Source organism: Rhipicephalus sanguineus, chromosome 4 (assembly GCF_013339695.2).
Source record: "Rhipicephalus sanguineus isolate Rsan-2018 chromosome 4, BIME_Rsan_1.4, whole genome shotgun sequence".
NCBI classification, from domain to species: Eukaryota; Metazoa; Arthropoda; class Arachnida; order Ixodida; family Ixodidae; genus Rhipicephalus; species Rhipicephalus sanguineus.
Window position 1 is genome coordinate 85,954,483 of NC_051179.1, and position 18,317 is coordinate 85,972,799.

The window sequence follows — 18,317 nt, forward strand, 5'->3', positions numbered from 1 at the left end:
TGGTAATCTGTGCTGCCCAGGCTGGCTAGCTGCACCCATGTGACGTTTTGCCGCCATAGTTTGCACACAAGAAGAGTAGTCGCTACTTGCAGCAGTTGGAGTGAAGAGCATATTTAATGAGCGACATTAGCACATTTCAGCCATAGCTTTAATCTTGGCATTATGTAGCATACATACATTCATGATTTATCAAAGTGTGTGCCAGGTCATGTTTCTATACAGACGTCTTTCTATGCTTTATTTAAATGTGACATGTTACCAGTTTGTCAGGATATCCAGTACGAAAGATATTATCAATAATTTTTTGGTTTAATCGCATACGACATATGTAATGCAGGTTTCTGGACATCACCGCCTGCAGCCAGGGCATCACTGACATTGCGCTGAACCACTTGTCAAGGTGCTCTGGATTGCGGCAGCTAAGACTCAACTATTTGGGACAGGTGAGCCTATTTTGATTTCTTGTGTTTCAAGCTTTTCTGTAAGTCAACTTCAACTCATGCTTGATTTTGGCTGAGCTTAAGCAATGCTAATGCTGTAACAATGCTAATGTCATGCTCATGGGTTTATTTATTTATGGGCGCACCTTTCTATATTTGCATCACAGCATATAGCACTTGGCTGGTTCAGTGAAAAAAATACCGGCATATCCGGATTGATCGAAACACGTGATAAGAAGTTGTCTTCCATCACATTATGTAAAAAGCAGTGCTCGTTAAGCAGGTTAGAGGCCTGCAAATCAAGCAGGTGCATTTCATAATTGCTTTTAGCTTTGATTTTGCTAAGCCTGATAAAATGGAATTGGATTGCACAGGGTAGGGCGATCATCGGGAGAGGCCTTTGTTGTGCAGTGGACATAAGATAGGCTGATGATGGTGCTGGTGATCTGTCTCAAACAGTGATTTAGTATGGCTTTGTCCTGAAGATGTATCAATGAGACTCCAAATGTCGCTTTAATTTAGTAACCTCAAGGTTTGGGCCAGTTGGCACTGCACAATTCATGTATGTGCCTTTTTTCTTGGCTCTTGCCCACGTCTCAAGAAGGTGCATTGCTTATTTTGAGTTATTTTTTGTATTGTCACATAACTGTGTAACATATATGCAACATAGGCCGCTTATAACGTATAGCGGCCTATGTGGCCGCTTATAACGTAAGCCAAGCCTCGCCGGCGCCGGTGCAAAGACTTCTTCACCGCCCTCCTTCCCTACTCAGCGCACTGCTGCCACGGTCTTTTTTCTTTTCCTTCTCCTCCCTCTGCCTCTCGTTCCTTCACTCCGCGTCCCCCCCTCCTTCGTAATGACCTTGTCGCTCTCTCTGCAGCGGCGCACCTGCTTTGAGAAGCGCACTCGTTGCCGCGTTTGTCAGAAAAATTTTCCGGCAGCTGCATTGCAAACGGTTTTTCATCTTGGGGGACTGCACTATAAGCGGTTACGTTATAAGTGGTCTGAACTGTATTGAGATATTATCTGGGAACGTGCAGTTGTAGGCTTGGTGCCTGCTTCTGGTTTTTCTCGCACATTTGTGGGCATTGTGTAAATGCTGTGTCATTGTTAATTTGTATTTTTTTGGACTGTCTCAACAGATCACAGATTCTGGCCTGGGTAGCCTGTCCTGTCACGGTTTGCTGCACAGTGTTGAACTTCGGGGATGCCCTCAAGTGTCCGATGGAGGTTAGCGTTCTTCCTTCCAAGTGTGACTCCCACTGATGCGAAATGTTAGTCATAACTTTTCTGGCCAGGGTGCACATGAATAGAGCTGTTGCTGGGCCGTATTATCATCATGTTGAGGCCAACCTGGCTAGGACTTGCCACCAAAGTCATTGACTGTCTTGCTTGTCATCACTCTGCAGCCATTTACGTGCAGAACCCTTCTTGTGAAGCACTTTTTGACGTGCTTCAGTCCTTTTGTGCAATAACAGCCTGTGTGCAACCGGTGAAGCATGGCTGCTTTTACCGGATTAAATACAGTGGAAACTAATTTTAATGATGTTGCACCCAGCATACAAGCAAAATGTGTCATAATGTCTGGCGTACATTGTAAGCGTACTTCAACATTTTTGGTTTAAACTGTATACAAACTCCAGCTGTTACCTCCCAATAATAAAGATTTTGGGCAAAGGAGGAAAGAGTAATAAAGTTTTAACCAAAAAGGGCCACTGACATAAATGTAGCTGTAGTTTAAGGACAGTGCATTGGATGCAACCACACTCATAAAAAAAAGCAGTTGTCTTTCCTCATTCACCATCTTTGTTGTAATCAAAGCGAGTGAAACATATACAGTCGAACCCGTTTATAACGAACTTGAAAGTGTCGCGAAAAGTGGTCGTTATATCAGTAGTTCGTTGTATATAGACTCGCCCTTAAAAACGTACGCTTAGCGGCCAAGCCGTCTTTTTTTTCCGTGCACTTTTATTAAAGTGCTAACAACCCTTCCGGTGACAAGCTAAGCCTTTTCGCGTCGTGAAGCGACGCCCGTTGCGGTCTCACGAGTGAATTAACCGCCTTTGCAATGAACTGCCACCGTTTAACCGAAGCGCGGTACCGCCACGTGGAGCCAATAATCCGTGGCTAGTTGCATGCAGCGCGTCGCCTACTTGGCTCGCGAAGTCACTGCCGGGCCGCTTGCTGTATGTCGTATGCGCGCGTTTGTACATTCTTCGTGCCTGCTTCACTCTGGACCGTGCACGGGTGCGGCGAGTAGCCTGTTCGTTCAACGCGGCGAAAACAAGCATTTTGCAAGCAACGCGCACTCTACGTCTCCGCGATGCTCTCGCGGCCCTGCACGACGATGTGCGGCGCACTTGAGTTGTTACCTAGTCAAACACGCAGTGTACGCTCACTGTGTACATCGATGTCTCTCGGTGCCCGCGCCGCTCAACAAGAGTGAGCTACTTTTGTTTCTACAAAGCGACGCGCACTTTAAAGCGGTCTCGCACGACGCGGTGGCGGCGAACTTGCGAACGGCAGCATGGCGCGCTCGTACTGCCGTCAATCCGCACAGTGTACGGCGTATGCCACACGCGCAGTCGAGCAGGTATCTACAGATGACTCTGATTAGGTTGTCGGCTATAAGTCAAAACTGCACGTTCATCGACGGCCGCCACTTGCCTCCGCTCCTTTCTGATGCTTATCCGCAAAGGCATCGCCGCAGTCGTTATCGCCGATCGACCGGTCTCTATCGTTACCGAAAAGACGGACGACCTTTTGCGGCACATTGTGGCGTCGACGAGTTTAGGGACGCAGTGAACCTTTATGCGGTGGAAAGTTATCGCGGTTATCACTCCTTGCATTTATGCCTTCTTGCGTTCCAAGGCATTGTTTGGTTCATCGTAGGCAGTCGTAGCTGCGGAGAATGGTGTCAGGAAGGGTTACCGTGCAAAAGCTGATCGCAAGGCTTCATGCTGCCTCCAATTATATCTTTTCCCCCCTTAACTGCCATTCTGTCACTGAAGAAACGGCTGGAAAGTGAGCGACCTCGCTCGCAGCATCCGAAATCTGCGTGCGGTGCTCGCCGATCTGGGATATCTTAGTCGCAAGCAAACTGGAGCGGGGCACGTGCGAGCGCACGCCCCTCTCACGCTTTAGAAGGCCTGTTTTAACTTTTTTTCGCTTCGTATGCCCCATATTTTTACCGCGACCGTCCATGAAGTGTTCGTTGTAAAAGTAGGAGGCTTTGAAAAATGTTCGCTATGTGTAGACACAGTTTCGATGGTTACCATTGGAAAATCGTAAGTGCAACCAAATATGGTCGTTATAACCGATAGATCGTTATATGTCGGTTCGTTATAAGTGGGTTCGACTGTGTTCAATAAAAAGAGTGCGGGGAAAGAAGGCATGGTATGAAAGATTATTCATTGAAAACAACCAGAGGAGTTTAAAAAAGAAATGTGTAGAATTTTTGTAAAATATAATTATTTGAAAAACGCTGAACCCAATTTATGTTCCGATATTGGCATCAATATCCATGGAAATATAAGTTCAATCATGGGGCGAAGGTAACTTATGATCACGTAGTTAGATATAAGTTGATTAGATAAATCCATGTTTGTTGTATCAAAGTTTAAATGTGTGTGTACAGCTACTATTCCTGTGCAATTATGTATTATAATGTGAATGTTGTTTCTTTTTTAGAACTGCATAGCAAGTGCATTTTTTTAATGCGACCATCTAAATTGGTCATCTTTCCAGGGGTGCTGATTCTCGTGGAACTGTGTCGTGATCTGAGGCTGCTTGACGTCAGCGGCTGTGAGCTCGTGACCAACGCAGCTGTGACCGGTGCCATGGATATCGTGGGCGAGCGGTCAGATGTGCTGACGATCGTCATAGGAGGTGAGTTTGATCTTTTGCCACCTCAGTCTCTGAGGCTCGGTAAAGTCACAGTAACAGCTTCCTTCTGTATAAAAATCAGTGGAACTCTTTCTTTTTTATTTCTTTAAAGTTTCACTAGACATGATTTTGCTGGTTTCAGAGAAGGGCAGGAGACTCGTGCAAATTTGCAAGGCTGACAGTGGAAAGCACTTTGCTGGATGGACAGCATTTTGATGTTGTGTTTAAAATACGGATGTAACTACACTCATACCTCATTATAACGAAGTTACGTCTTACGTGAAAATAACTTCGTTATATCCAAAAATTCGTTATAAACGCATATTCCTAACACCGTATGTATTTCAAGACTATTCTTCATTTACTTCGTTATAACTGATATTTCGTTATATCCGTGTTCATTATATCGAGTTTTCAGTGTAGATGCACATTTTAGCAGTGGCCAAGCAGTGTTGCGTTTATTTCCAGGCACGCTTGTGGAACCGAACCAGCTCTACCTGGACCCAAAGAGCAAGATTAAGATTGATCGGCGCAACTTCTGCATTGAACTGTACAGACCAGACAGGTTGGAGCGCATGTTGTGTAAGCAACAATTGTTTTTACTTGATTCTTTGTATGCTCTGAAACATTGAAGTTTAGAGGGACACACATGTGAAACAGTGTATCGGTTTAAGTGTATAAGTTATTGTTTGAAGCAGTTGTTAATTATGCATATAAACATCCACTATTCGAGGCAGAAACGAAAGCCAAAGATTAATTTTTCAATCTTGTGTCGAAATCTCTGCATATGAATGTCCCTGTGACGTCACAAATTTCAAAGTGCTCCCTCGTATTTTAGTGACAGTGGTGCAACGAATATTACTGAAAGTTGGTACATTAAGGCTGTGGCATCCTTTGAGGAACATCTACTTCACTTTACCAATTAAAGACTGTGCGGGCCCTAGTATATGCCGTCGAAATCTGATGTCACGGCAAGTTGGTGTGGGAACTTCAGGGTCGTATCAGAATGTGCATTTTCTTCTTGTGCGTTTTCCCGTAGCAGGAGTGGTACCTTCAGAATTGTGAAAGCGTAACTTACTAATAATGAGAAAAATAATGTTTTTCTATTCGGTGTCCCCTTAAGATCTTGTGTACACTCAAACCTTATTATAACAGCCGCAACTGCCACGAAAATAACTTCGTTATATCCGAAAATTTGTTTTAAACGTTTATTTGTAACACTGTAGCAATGACAAGACTATCCTTCATTTACTTCGTTATAACCGGTAATTCGTTGTATCCCTGTTCGTTATAACGAGGTTTGAGTGTATATGGGTTGGGGGAATGCCAACTGCGAGGCCTACAAAGAAGAAAGAAGAAAAAAAAAGGAAAAGCTGGTTTATTAAAGAATGCAAGCAAAGTGTTGGTCTTTGCCGTGTAATTTTGGCACGTAAACCCCCTTCGCCCCTTCTATGAAAAAGTAATTCACTTGCAAGTGCAGTTGTGCAAGCACATACTAACTGAAAGTGACTGATGCATGTTAGTCCACCCGCAGCATTTTTCTACAGCTTTGGAGCGGAAAAGAAATCCCTTCCATGCTTGGGTTATCCTTGTTGAAAGTAGAGCTTGCACTTTCATCATTTTTAGGGGTGCTCAAATATAAAGATTTTTTATGGAATGCCGAATGTTGTATCGAGTATCGATATGTTAACATTTCTGTAACGACAGCATATTTGAAGCTTTTTCAGAGTGTGCTTTATGTGGCCCCGCCACGGTGGTCTAGTGGTTATGGCGCTCCACTGCTGACCCGATGGTCGTGGGATCGAATGCCGGCCACGGTGGCTGCATTTTTGGTAGAGGCGAAAATGTTTGAGGCCCGTGTACCGTATAAACGCGTGTAAGGGCCGCACTTTTTTTTCAAGAATTGAGGGCCAATTTTCAGGGTGCGGCCCATACACGCGACATTTTTTTTAAAAGTAAAAACGCACCAGTTAGCGAACGAAGAGCGTTTATTGCAGTATACGACATTTCTTGCTACATACGTGCTCAATCGTCGTCACTCGGCGAGTCCTCAGACTTGGAAGTCCGAGATGAGATGGTGTGCTGCGAAGCGCCGTCACCCCACAAGCAGTCATCTTCCGTGCCATCCAGGCTGTTAGATATCCCGGCGACTTTAAAACTTCGGGACACAATGTCTGTCGACATCGAGCTCCACGCAGATGGGATCCACCCAAGTACAGTCGCCAAGGCTAGTCCCTTCACACGCAGCATGTCCGTTGTGAGTGCAAGACCATCATTCCGCACTTCAGTCACATAGCGGAGCAAGTCTTCTTCCAAATCGGGAAACTTGCACTGCTCTCCTCGGAAAGCGCGCTTAGTGCTGTTGGTGTTTCGCAAGGCTTCTTTTTGAGCACACCAACGTCGAACACACTTCTCGTCAACGTCGAATTTTCTGCCGGCGGCACGTTTCCCATGCTCGAGAGCATACTTGATCACCTTCAACTTATAGCCAGTAGTGTAGCTATTCAGGTACTTGCCTTGCCATCTTGCCAAAACGTGAACGCCGAGTAGAAAACAAGTTAGCACGAAGGTCATCGAACAGTGCAGAAAACTACAGCAAACGGCTGGCTGAACTGCAAAAACCGAACAACGCGAACGCCATGCTATGGCCATGCCAAAGTTCGTGATGCTAATGCCGATATGGATAGCGCCGATAGCGCGTTTGTATAGAGATGCGAGAAGCTAAAGATAAAATCCTGCTTTAACCTTTAGTTGGCGGGTCTATGAATACTAATAAAAAGTTAAAATTTTTAGCCCACTTCACGAACATCTTAACACGAATAAAATCCAAAAATATATATCTATATACTCTGGTGACGATGATGATGGTTGCGTTTCCTTGCGCCATCTATCGACTACGCCTAGAAGCTTACGCGCGCGCGCATTTTGAATACGTATTGGTTGAGGAAAGTGTGGGTGCGGCTCTTACGCGGATTTTTTTTTTAGAATATGCACTTCAAAAAAACGGGGTGCGGCCCTTACACGCGTTTATACGGTATTTAGATTTAGGTGCACGTTAAAGAACCCCAAGTGGTCGAAATTTCCGGAGCCCTCCACTACGGCGTCTCTCATAATCATATCGTGATTTTGGGACGTTAAACGCCAAATATTATTATGTGCTTTATGTAAGAAGAAGCAGGGCTTATATTTGTATGCACTTAACCTTCTGTTGCATGAATTATGAGAGTGTTATCTGAAAAGTTATTTTCTCAACTTTTATCATAAAATCGACGAAGAACATACGCAAATATTTTCAGGTATATCGTCACTGTAATAATGAAGATAAAGGTTTGTGCTAGATATGGCACACTATGCAGATAGCGATATTGCTGCCGTAGTTGAAAAACAAAATCTCACTGATTGTGGTCTTCTCAATGCGATGTATGGAATAAAGCAAAGCAGTTGTTTGCTGTGTTCAGGCATAATTGAACATTTCGCTTAGTGCATCTGACCGCTGACATCTATGTGCAAGATGGCATGGCCGCTAACACATTTGCCTGTTTGCATGGTGGTGTCTTGCTATACTTTTCTGCACGAATTACTAACCACCAACTCGCATTTGGGAGCGTCAGTTGCCGAGGAAACCAGAAACGCTAAATATTGACTTGAATTGTTCGGGCCTCACATAATTATTTTCATGTACCCACACGAATAATGTATCATAAAATGTCAGGTACTGTTGCTGGCACCTCAGACTGCTCACAGTGGTTGGGCTATGAAACAGGTAGACTAATAATCGGAGCGAATTCTTACGCTCCTTGGAAGAAAGCGAGATAATGCGGATGAAAGCTGTGTTCAGCTACACTGGTGCTCACCCTGGAAGACGCGCGAGCACACATGCAATGTCTGCTTATTAAGCTTGCATCTGTGCCTCTGTGCCAAAGGCCCTGAGCGCAAATCTGTGTGGGCAAAGGCACGAAATGGATGATCTGGGTGCCTTCTGGACTTTCTGATGGCACATTCGTTTGTTCTTCACACAACCGTTTGTGCTTGCCCCACATGCTGCTTTTGCTGTCGCCTCTGTCCGGGTCATGCTAATCACGTCACTTGATCCTCTCGACCCTTTTACCTACAGAGATAGCGTGCCATGTGAACGCTGCCTATGTCAAGGCATGCACTGAAACTGAATTTTTTAATTAATTTACAAATTGCATTCTTCGATTTGTATTCATATATTGAAGCACGCACCTAGCCAGCAATTTTCGTTATCTTTTGTGTGTTTGAATGAAATGACGTATCCGAGAGCTTCGATCAGTGAATTCCCTAATCAAATGCAAATATAACACGATGGATTGTTCGATCTGTATTCAAAATTTCAAACATTCGCACACCACTAATTATATTCCTCGTCGTACTTGTTATGATACTGTTTCCAGCTACAAGGGATGAAAAATTCGTCAACATGGGGTGTCGCTGCAGTATGAATAATGTGTGTGCGTGATGCGTATAAGCCAAATTATTAACAGATGTGAGAGTTATGTGGCATAGACAAACGTAAGGGGAAATGAGAGAGTTAAGACAGGGCCAGTAAGGTTGATTGAAACAGTGGGAATGTACAGTACTCACAGATTGAAACAGCACAATTTAGGGCTAAGTAACGAAAATACATTCCTTTCCACCGTCTTCAGTACAAGTCATAACGGCGTAATTTTTACTCCAACACGTAGATCAGAGTCCGCATTATCTTTAGAGACCAGATTCGTCGCGACATCACGTGGTTAGCTCGAGCAATTGCGCATACCAGTCGTTGTACGAAAAAATTTGATGTCGTGTTTGAATCTGTGAGTACTGTACAACAGTGCGTGACTGGGGCAATTCTTTGCCACTTTCTCTCTTATTATGTGTTGCTATATTATGCCACACTTAAGGCACACTGTGCTCTAGTCTTCGACTTGCAATAGTATTACTTCATGTGTCACACTGCAATCCAGATGTTCTAGTCCTTGATTACATTTGTGCCCCCTCCTGGCAATGAAGCATTCAAGTCATGCAAGTGGCAGGACTCATGAGCACTAAATTTCCTTTTGGGTTTGCGAATCAATCAACACAAGCGGGTTCACAACAGATAGAAGGTGGTAGTGTTCATATGTATGTACATATAGATTCTTTTTCCCTGTCGCCTAATACTGTTTGTGCCTCTTTTAGCTTATCACGAAGACCGTGACGATTGGGATCTGGATGGCTACGAAGGTATGCACATCATCTTGGCTCGATTTATATTCTTTTTCTTGTTCTCTTTTTATGGTTGAATGACATCAAAGACGAGTAGAGGACTTGCTTTATCTTTGGTAGCACCAGGAACAACTTTCACTTTCTGAAGGTTTGTAATGTGCGTTGTGGCAATCGTTAGGACAGGTTGGCATTTTCAAATTGTCTGGAGACTGTCTGCCTGTTTGTTAGTACTCTGACGGAATGCATGCCATGCTGTACATGAAGCATTACAAGAGAAATTCTTGAGGTCACAGCACAAAAATATTTGTTTTATCAGCAGGGTCTTAAAGCAATTCTTAAATGGAGTTGTTCAATCACATTACTTAATCACATTGCATCGGGACAATGTGGCAATAGGTGTTCACCAAGAATGCTTAGGACAAAGATGATTGCAATTTTTTTTAGAGGGCTAGTCTTTTCCGTTGTGCACTCAAAGGTCATGCGATTGAGACAACTTGTGTGCAGTGCCTGTAGGAAGAGAACGCAACCTTGCAGCAATGTCTTCAGCTCTTGCAGGGAGCATTGCCAGTGTTGTAGAAAAAATTGGCAGGTAAATGCGAAAGCATGATTATAATGTTACAGAACACACAGGGTAGAAAAGAAGCAGACAACATATTCATTAGTTATGTATACAACCACCCAAATATTTTAACTGGCATGCATGAGCAGTGACTTTTCTGTCTGTCAGCTCCATATGACGAAGCCATGTTGCAAATGGGCCGAGTGTTGGCACATGCCCACAAAGTATGCTCAGCTGGGCCCATTGTCTTCTAGGCTGTTCCTTTAAACGGATGTCACTTCATATTAGCACATGTCGGGTGAACAGGCAGTGTGAGTAGGCGGTTTTGCTGGTGGTTTTGCTCGTATTTTATGTTCTGAAGATGGACGTTGCAGCAAACAATCAGGGAAATCAAATTTAAAGATGCTACGCCCTACTCATGAGATAAGCCATAAAATATGGTTCGTCTGAGGTGTGCTATTTTACTTCATTTTTCTTTTTAGTGCTCCTTTAAGAGTGTTAAGGACATTACACTTTGCCTAATTGAAGACCATAGCTCCTCCTGACGGGAGCTTCTCGTTTCGCGCCACAGCGTGCAAAGTGTGCGGGTGAATAAATGGATGTAGGCAAGTGGCAATGCGGTCCCTGTCGACAGGTGACGGCGAAGCTGAAGCGAGAGCCCAAGACATGCTGGAGAATGACGATCCCCTGCTCATGGAAGACTACGTCTTGTCATGATGCCACATGCTGCAGAGGGGATGGCTGCGTCCTGGGGCCGACTTGGAAGACGCGTAGTCTCGCAGCTCTCCGGATGTGCCGTGCGCTCTCACTCTCCCCGTACCACTTTGCTCTCCTCCTCTCCCACATCACCCACCTAGAGGATCTTGAGTGCCTCCCCTGCCCCACCCTTTTCATCGTATAGAATGGCCTGAACGCGGTGTACATAGCTTGAAAAATGGCGCGTCTTGGCGCGTCAACACATTTTACCAGGTTGATGGTTTCGTTTTCTCTTTAGTCGTTCAAGTCGAAAGCAGCCCGCTCTTTTCCCCTGCCCCTCCTCGATTGTTTGCCAGCAAGAGAAGTTTGTGATATAGGTTTAGGCTTTCAAATAGGCGTAGTACTGTTGTGGCCACTTTTTCTGGTTTTTCGAGCGATGAACGATGTTCGACGAAGTGTGAGGATTTGGGAATGTGTAGTAGGTTTTTTTGTTTGTTTTTGTGTGCAAGTGTGCTGAACAGCTGCCGTGTGTTGTGTTATCAAAAATAAGGTTCCATGTTGCTTCTGACGCCTTTTGGGGTAAATTATGTGCTGTAAAAGTTTACTTATTTAGGGTGTTGCTAACACAGCTGTGTTATTGCTCTTGTTTGGGAGATACATTTAAAATGAAGGCATTTGAAACGATAGATTGTTGCCTTTTTGCCCCCGTTTTCAGCACTAATTTTCTCTACTGTTGAGCGATTGAACACAGTTTTTACATTCATGCTGTTATGTACCCGCTCCGGAATGTTGTTGCATTTGGTTATTAAGCTATGGTGCCTTCTAGGCATCTGTGCAGGGGGACAGCATTAGGGCTCTTGCATAGTCGCATTCACAGTGGTGCATGTGTTCGTATTATTAAGACATACGATTTTTAAAATATTGGTGTAAGTTAGGAAGGTAATTTGCTATTCACAGCTAAGCTGTATGCTTGTTTTCTATGTCATCTGCTTTAATGTTAGCAAGCCGAAAAAAACAACGCTCACTGTCTTCTGATGCAATCTCTCCCATGGCAAAACACAACCGTTCTGTGTTTACTACCCACAATATGCATACATATATACGCGTACACAAAGACCTGTGGTGCTTGCTAGGATTGTTGTATGTAAGTCACTGTTTTCGTTTGATTCCTAGAGTGATTTCAATGCCCAGTTATCAAAATGCCCCATTCCACACCTGACATATTGCCACATATTTTCCGTAAGAGCACTGGCTGAGATGGTGTGTAATTATACTGTGACGTCAAATTGATTGCTTGAAGTGCACTGTTAATAGTCCGCGTAAATTGGCGATTGAAGACATTTGAGCTCCTCGCAGTATTGTTTTTCATTCACGAAGATTGTCGTAAGTAGAAAATGCCGCTTGAAGCTTGCAAGTATGCAAACGCCAAAGCCTGCATAAACAAGATGCGTAGACGAACAGAACCCTCCAAACACATCACAGTTTCTCACACAGCTTCATTTAAGACTGCAGCATCACGAAAGCCAATTTCAAGTGTTTGTGCAACGCCGACATCTGCATTTCCAGAGTGCTTTTCGTTGTCGATCTGATGTCCGGCTAACCTGTGTGTGGCGGTAGCCGCTGTTGAAAAGAGTTGTTGACTGCTGTACACAATGCTCTATTTTTCTCTCTCCTTGTTGTTTGCAGCAGCTGCGAAATAGAAGAAAAGTATAATGAGTAAAGGTGGGCGGCCTGCCCATTCTTTGTTGATGTGACGGTGTCCCGTTTTCTTTTGCAGCCCAGGGTGGACCATTTCATTTTTTTGTCTGCGGGTGCTGCCTTGTTTGAAACATGCAGAGGTCGTATCGGAGCAGTTTTATTTCTGCGTGCTGAGGCCACACCAGGAGTTAGCATGGGTGTGTGGGCCGGCTTTACAATCGCAAGCCTGCACGTAATTACTGAGCATTAGCGTATACGTATTCATTCACGTAACTTGCGCGCCTTCTTTTTATTATTATTGTAAAGCTTGAAGAATGGCATGGTGGCAAATCACGTGAAATTTTGCGAATACGTCTACAGCAGTGTCTACAAAGATCACCTTATACAAAATGTCGTGTTTGCTCGATTCAAAGCACAAAATCTGCCGATTACAATGGAAAGAGTCTGATTTTCAAAAGTGGCAGCAAGTGACGATAAGTGCCAACAAATTGACCGAGGGACAAGCCCTCATTCCAGAGTGCTATGCACTACGGTGAAACCTCATTAGCATATACCTACCAGGAACATGAGGTATCACCACTATAATTACAGAGCTGGGTGGGCACCTAGCTAGTGCTGGTTTTGCTAGGCTTTTAGCCTCTCACCTGTCTCTTTCCCACTTCTTGCTGTACTATACTACATATACATGGCTATGCTTGCTCTTTTTTTCTATCGGTTTCTTGCCCTATGTTTCTCTCTCTGTCTTTCTATTTCTGTCTCTGTTCCCTTTCTTTCTCACTATTTTTCTTTTTCTACAACTTTCTCTCTGTAGGCATTCTCTCGCCTTCTATGTTTTTCTCTTTTTCTTCCCTTTCTTTCCATCTATTTCTCTCTCTGTCTTTTTTATCAATTTCTCTCAGTATTCGTTCTCCCCTCACTTTCCTTTCCCAACCCCTTGCTGTACTATACTATACAAGGCTATACTTTGCTCTGCTAGCGTGCCTGGATAGCCGAGTGGTTATGACGCTGCCCTTCGGATCGTAGGTACGCAGTTTCGAATCTCGGGTCGCCAAGAAATGTTTTTTTTTTTTGGCCAAGGATTTATCTTTCTTTCGCTCACTCTGTACTCGTTCTCTTGCCCATCGCGGGATCGAATCCCGGCCTTGGCGGCCGCATTTTCGAAGGAGGCGAAAATGCTCGAGGCCCGTGAACTTAGATTTAAGTGCACGTTGAAGAACCCCAGGTGGTCGAAATTTCCGGAGCCCTCCACTACGGCTTCCCTCATAAATCAGTGGTTTTGGGACGTCAAATTCCAGCCCATCGGAATTATTGCATCCCACGCCGGACAAATCGGCACGTGTGTTACGGGAGCAAAGCAGAAAGGGGCGAAGAGGGCGCGTGCCGGTTCGTGACGATAATTCTGCTACACGTGACAAACCTCGAGCATAACAGCTGCATCGTTCACGTCGACTTTGCGTCGTCGCATGAGCAGCAGCGCCGTAGGGGCGTGAAGAAGGGCTGCCGAGTGCTCTGCACCGGTAATGCGGCGATGGCCCTGCCAAGCATGTACTACAGTCAGACGGAGGGAGACGCGCGACTCGCGTCCACTTCTAGTCGGGGGGGGCCGGCCCCAATGTGGGTGCTTCCGCTCCCCAATTTGGGTGCTTCTTGCGCTCCGATCGCCCTTCGAGAACTTTTTCACATCGCCATTGGTCCTGCCAGGCTTTCGCCATGATATACCTAGCCTACTAAGTGTCAGGTAATTTTGCAGAGCCAATATGGCCAAAATGCGCAAAACACTTGGAAATCCGCGACATTATGCTGGCGGTCAAGTGCCGGCATTAGGCGCAAAATTTAAAAATGAAACTTCGACCTTCATTTTCTCGTCTTTTCATAAACCTGTCATGGGGAAAATAGTAAGAGATTTTTCAAAGAATAATATACGTCTAAGCTCATTCATTGTTTCACTTCAGAGGACACCGAAATCGGGCTGTAACCTGACACGAAACTTGACTACAGCATGAGCAGGGGCGTAGCCAGAAATTTTTTCGGCGGGGGGGGGGGGGGGGGGTGGTTCAGCCACACTATGTACGTGCGTGCGTTTGTATGGGTGCGTGTATATATACGCAAGCAAATAGAAAATTTTCGGGGGGATTCAACCCCCCCCCCCCCTGGCTACGCCTCTGAGCATGAGGTGTGTGTGCTTGCAAGGAACGCTGTGACCAATTGTTACAGAGAACACAGGACTTGAAGCTCATTTATTTGACCTTTGAAATCTAGAAACGAAACGTGGCTTCTTTTCCAGACATCGCAATAACCTTTAGCGAAACCGTCAAAAGAGAGCTGCGAAAGGTGTCACGTTGGAGATGTGTACGGCGAATATGATGACTGCAACCGAAAACATTGCAGTGGATCATGCCAATAGATCAAAATCGAAAATGGCTTTCCATCTCCACTCCTTGCTCGCGTCCAGGCTCATGGTCGGATTCCGCTGACGCGGATAGCGACCACGACACGGTCTCGTTCAGGGGCGTAGCTAGAAATTTTAGGAGCTGGCTCGCCAGGTTCTTAAGCTGGGGCAAAGTCCCGCGCCGTAAGCTTAACCGTAGTTCCAGAGGCGACCTGTGCAGGGTAGCATACCGGTTATGCCAAACTGGTTAACATCCCTGTCTTTCCTCTCCCGTTTTCCTTCCTTCCAGAGGCGACCCCTACAGGCGCAGCTCGCGCGAAAGAGAAGTCTTCTTGCTCTTGTTCTTCGAGCGCCTTGATGATTAAGGGACACTAAAGAGAAACAATGAATCGGTTTAGATCGATAAATTGTGCTCGGAGAACTCTAATATTCTTAATTTCGCCATCATAGGTTTATTAATAGAGGAGAAAATGAAGTTCAAAGATTCATTTTTAAATTTCGCGCCGAAATCGCCCCGCCTGACGTCACGGATTTCAAAGTGTACTTATCGTATTTTTGCGCCATTGGCCCAACAAAATTACCCCAAACTTGGTATGTTAAGTCTATGGCCCCTTCAGAGGACAATGTACTTCATTTTTACCGATTAGGAACTACGTAGTCCCTAGTAGGCGCCGTCAAAACATGTGACGTCACGGCGAATGGTGCGGAAACTTCAAGGTGGTGTCGCCACCCACATTTTGTTTCGTGTTTTCTCGCTTATTAAGAGTTTTCTCGCAGCAAGCGTGGTGTTTTTGGTATCGTGAAAGTACTAATATGAGAAAAATCGTCTTGCTCTTTAGTGTCCCTTTAAAAGGACACTAAAGGCAAATATTAAGTGGACGTTGATTGTTGAAATAGCGGTCCAGAAACCTCGTAGTGCTACTTTTGTGCCAAGGAACTGCTTATTTTGAAATGAAATCACCTTTTAGTGGTCCGCATCGCGTTAGCGCAATTCAAATCACCCGCCTGAAAGCGGTTTTTCTGACGTCACTGTTGCCGTGCCCATCGTTGCCCGCCTTTTAGCCCCGAGAAGTTGTGGTGGCGCCGCCTGGCGGGAGGCCTTGATGACGTCACGACACGGTCTCTTCGACGCCCGCCGTGACGCGCCGGGATATCATGCGGTTGCTTTGTACGCTGTTGCGCTGTTTGCGCTTGCTTTTTGCCTGTCTCAAGCTTCAGAAGAATGACGAAAAACCAGCATGGATAATGTTCCTATTGAAACGACAAAAAGCTATACAATCTTTCTTCACAGTCGCCAACGGTGCCCGCGCTCCATCGTGCACACTTTGAAAGGGGTGATCAGGTTTGTTGTGTCGCGCTGCTAACCTCGAGGATGTGTCTGATTCCCGACCACAGCAGCTGCATTCCGATGGTTGTGAAAAGCAGCCATTCTGCTTAGAGACAGGATCACGTTAAAGAATTCGAGATGGTCAAAATTAATCTGCAACGCGCCTCACCACCATGTCGTGGTCTTTGCACGCAAGACGCCTCATTCACATTATTAGGTTGAGTTCTTCACGGGCGATTCCTTTAAAAATTATGATTGCTTCGCCTCCACAAAAGTGTCATTTGCATCGGACGTATCCGCGATCTGCGGACAGGGTTTTTGCCTGTGTGCCAAGCCCCGCGCACGAATACAAAAACGCATGCAGTATTGGCTTTCGCAAAATATCTTGAAAGCGCTCGCCGGAGAATACCGCCGCAGTTGTGTTTGTTTTCTTGTGTATACTCGCTCAGTAATCACGTTGTTTAGTTTCACGTTTTTCTCGAAATAATTTCGGGGCTTCATTTCACTACAAAAACAAGTTGAGGTTAATTGCAGAAACTTCTTATTGCTGTCAGATTGTGTCTTCATGCAGCACCGCAGCAACGGCGCTGTTATACTTGTATAAGTACTAGTTTAGATAGCCCGCTCGTAAATTATTTTTCCTTGCATTTTATTTACACCTGAGCATCATCAGCCTTTATGCGGACATGGCGTGCGAGACAATTCATTGACTCATTGAGGCGAAGGACGTTTAATTATTACGTGGGCCACCTCGCAGAGAGCGCCATGGAAACAGTTCATGACGCTCATTTCGACTTTCAGGCGTTTGTTTTGCAGACGATTGCTATCAACAGTGCTCCAACGAGAATTTAACATTACCGCTCGTGACCCGGTGGTTGATCTGACCAGCAGTTCACGCAAATCAGGATATACGGCCACATAATCCCAGACGAGAAGAAATGTTTACATAATCCAAGTATACTAAGATCTCAGCATTTCCGAAACCATTGTGTGTGGCGGTATTATTTTGTTTAATGAAGTGATTCTTTATGATAGACAGATTCATCTAAAGTCCCCTGTAGCAGAAAGCGCAATGATGTCAAATCACCTCTGGAAAAGCAGACATAACTTCTACGATAAGCCGCAATGTATTTAGTGAATTGAAAACGTCCTCATTTCATTTGTAATTCTTCGGGACGCATGTTCTAACCGTGGAGTCCACGCCAAGTTGTAATGATGTTAGAACCATTAGCGTAAGTTTTATTAGCACAGATGTCTTGGAATACGCGGTGAAAACAACCACTGTCTTGCTCTCGTGCATCGCCATTTTCACGGTGAACCTTCCGTTCGGACGGTAATTCGCCCATCATAAGCTATATTATCCAAACATTCTACAACTTACTTAGCTTTCGCTAGTAGTGTAAACTTCCACCTTCTACCTTGGGATATTTGCATCGCAAGAATGAGCAGTCATCACCACCGTATCGCGAAAGAACGGATACGTGGCGGGCGCAGAAAACGTGCTTGCTCCTGAGCAAGCGAGTCCTTGCCGTGACGTCACATCGCCGCGACTGCCGCGCCGCCAGTGTTCGTTCTCGGGGCTATTACTGCGCGGCGGCGTGTACTGGCGGCGTGCACCATTCGGGCATCCGGCAGCATCGCATGCATGCGGCATTTTGTCGAACTTTCTGTCAGAGCGACTTTGACGAGCGTGCAAAAAACACGCGGCAGTACGCATTACCGAAACTACCACTGCGACTCGACCGCGTGCAGGGGCGTAGCCAGAAATTTTTTTCGGGGGGGGGGGGTTCAACCATACATTATGGATGTTCGTGCGTGCGTTTGTATGTGTGCGTGTATATATACACAAGCAAAACAGAAATTTCGGGGGGGGGCGGGGTTTGAACCCCCCCAAACCCCCCCTTGGCTACGCCCCTGACCGCGTGAGCTAAGCCGGGCGCCGGGCGATGCGCAGTTCGGCGAAAACGGAACCTTTGAACCACGCGCGCCGTTCCCCATGGCATCCAGTGCTGGGCAGTATCGAAGATACATGTATCTTAGATAATATCTTAGATACTCTTTGGGTATCTTGTATCTGTATCGCGATACGTCTCGCAAGACGAGTATCTGTA

The 18,317-nt window shown here is 45.3% G+C and overlaps 1 protein-coding gene across 1 annotated transcript in view; it reads left to right on the top strand.

Annotated features, from left to right (window-relative positions):
* Positions 1 to 12,498, top strand: part of LOC119390368 (uncharacterized) — a 41,756-nt gene extending 29,258 nt beyond the window's left edge. The window contains exons 15-20 of the mRNA XM_037657974.2: positions 338 to 443; positions 1,584 to 1,671; positions 4,189 to 4,329; positions 4,795 to 4,908; positions 9,511 to 9,555; positions 10,731 to 12,498. Coding sequence (XP_037513902.1) covers positions 338 to 443; positions 1,584 to 1,671; positions 4,189 to 4,329; positions 4,795 to 4,908; positions 9,511 to 9,555; positions 10,731 to 10,813 — 577 coding nt within the window. The 3' untranslated portion in view covers positions 10,814 to 12,498. The remainder of the gene's footprint in view (positions 1 to 337; positions 444 to 1,583; positions 1,672 to 4,188; positions 4,330 to 4,794; positions 4,909 to 9,510; positions 9,556 to 10,730) is intronic.
* The last annotated feature ends 5,819 nt before the right edge of the window (positions 12,499 to 18,317 follow it).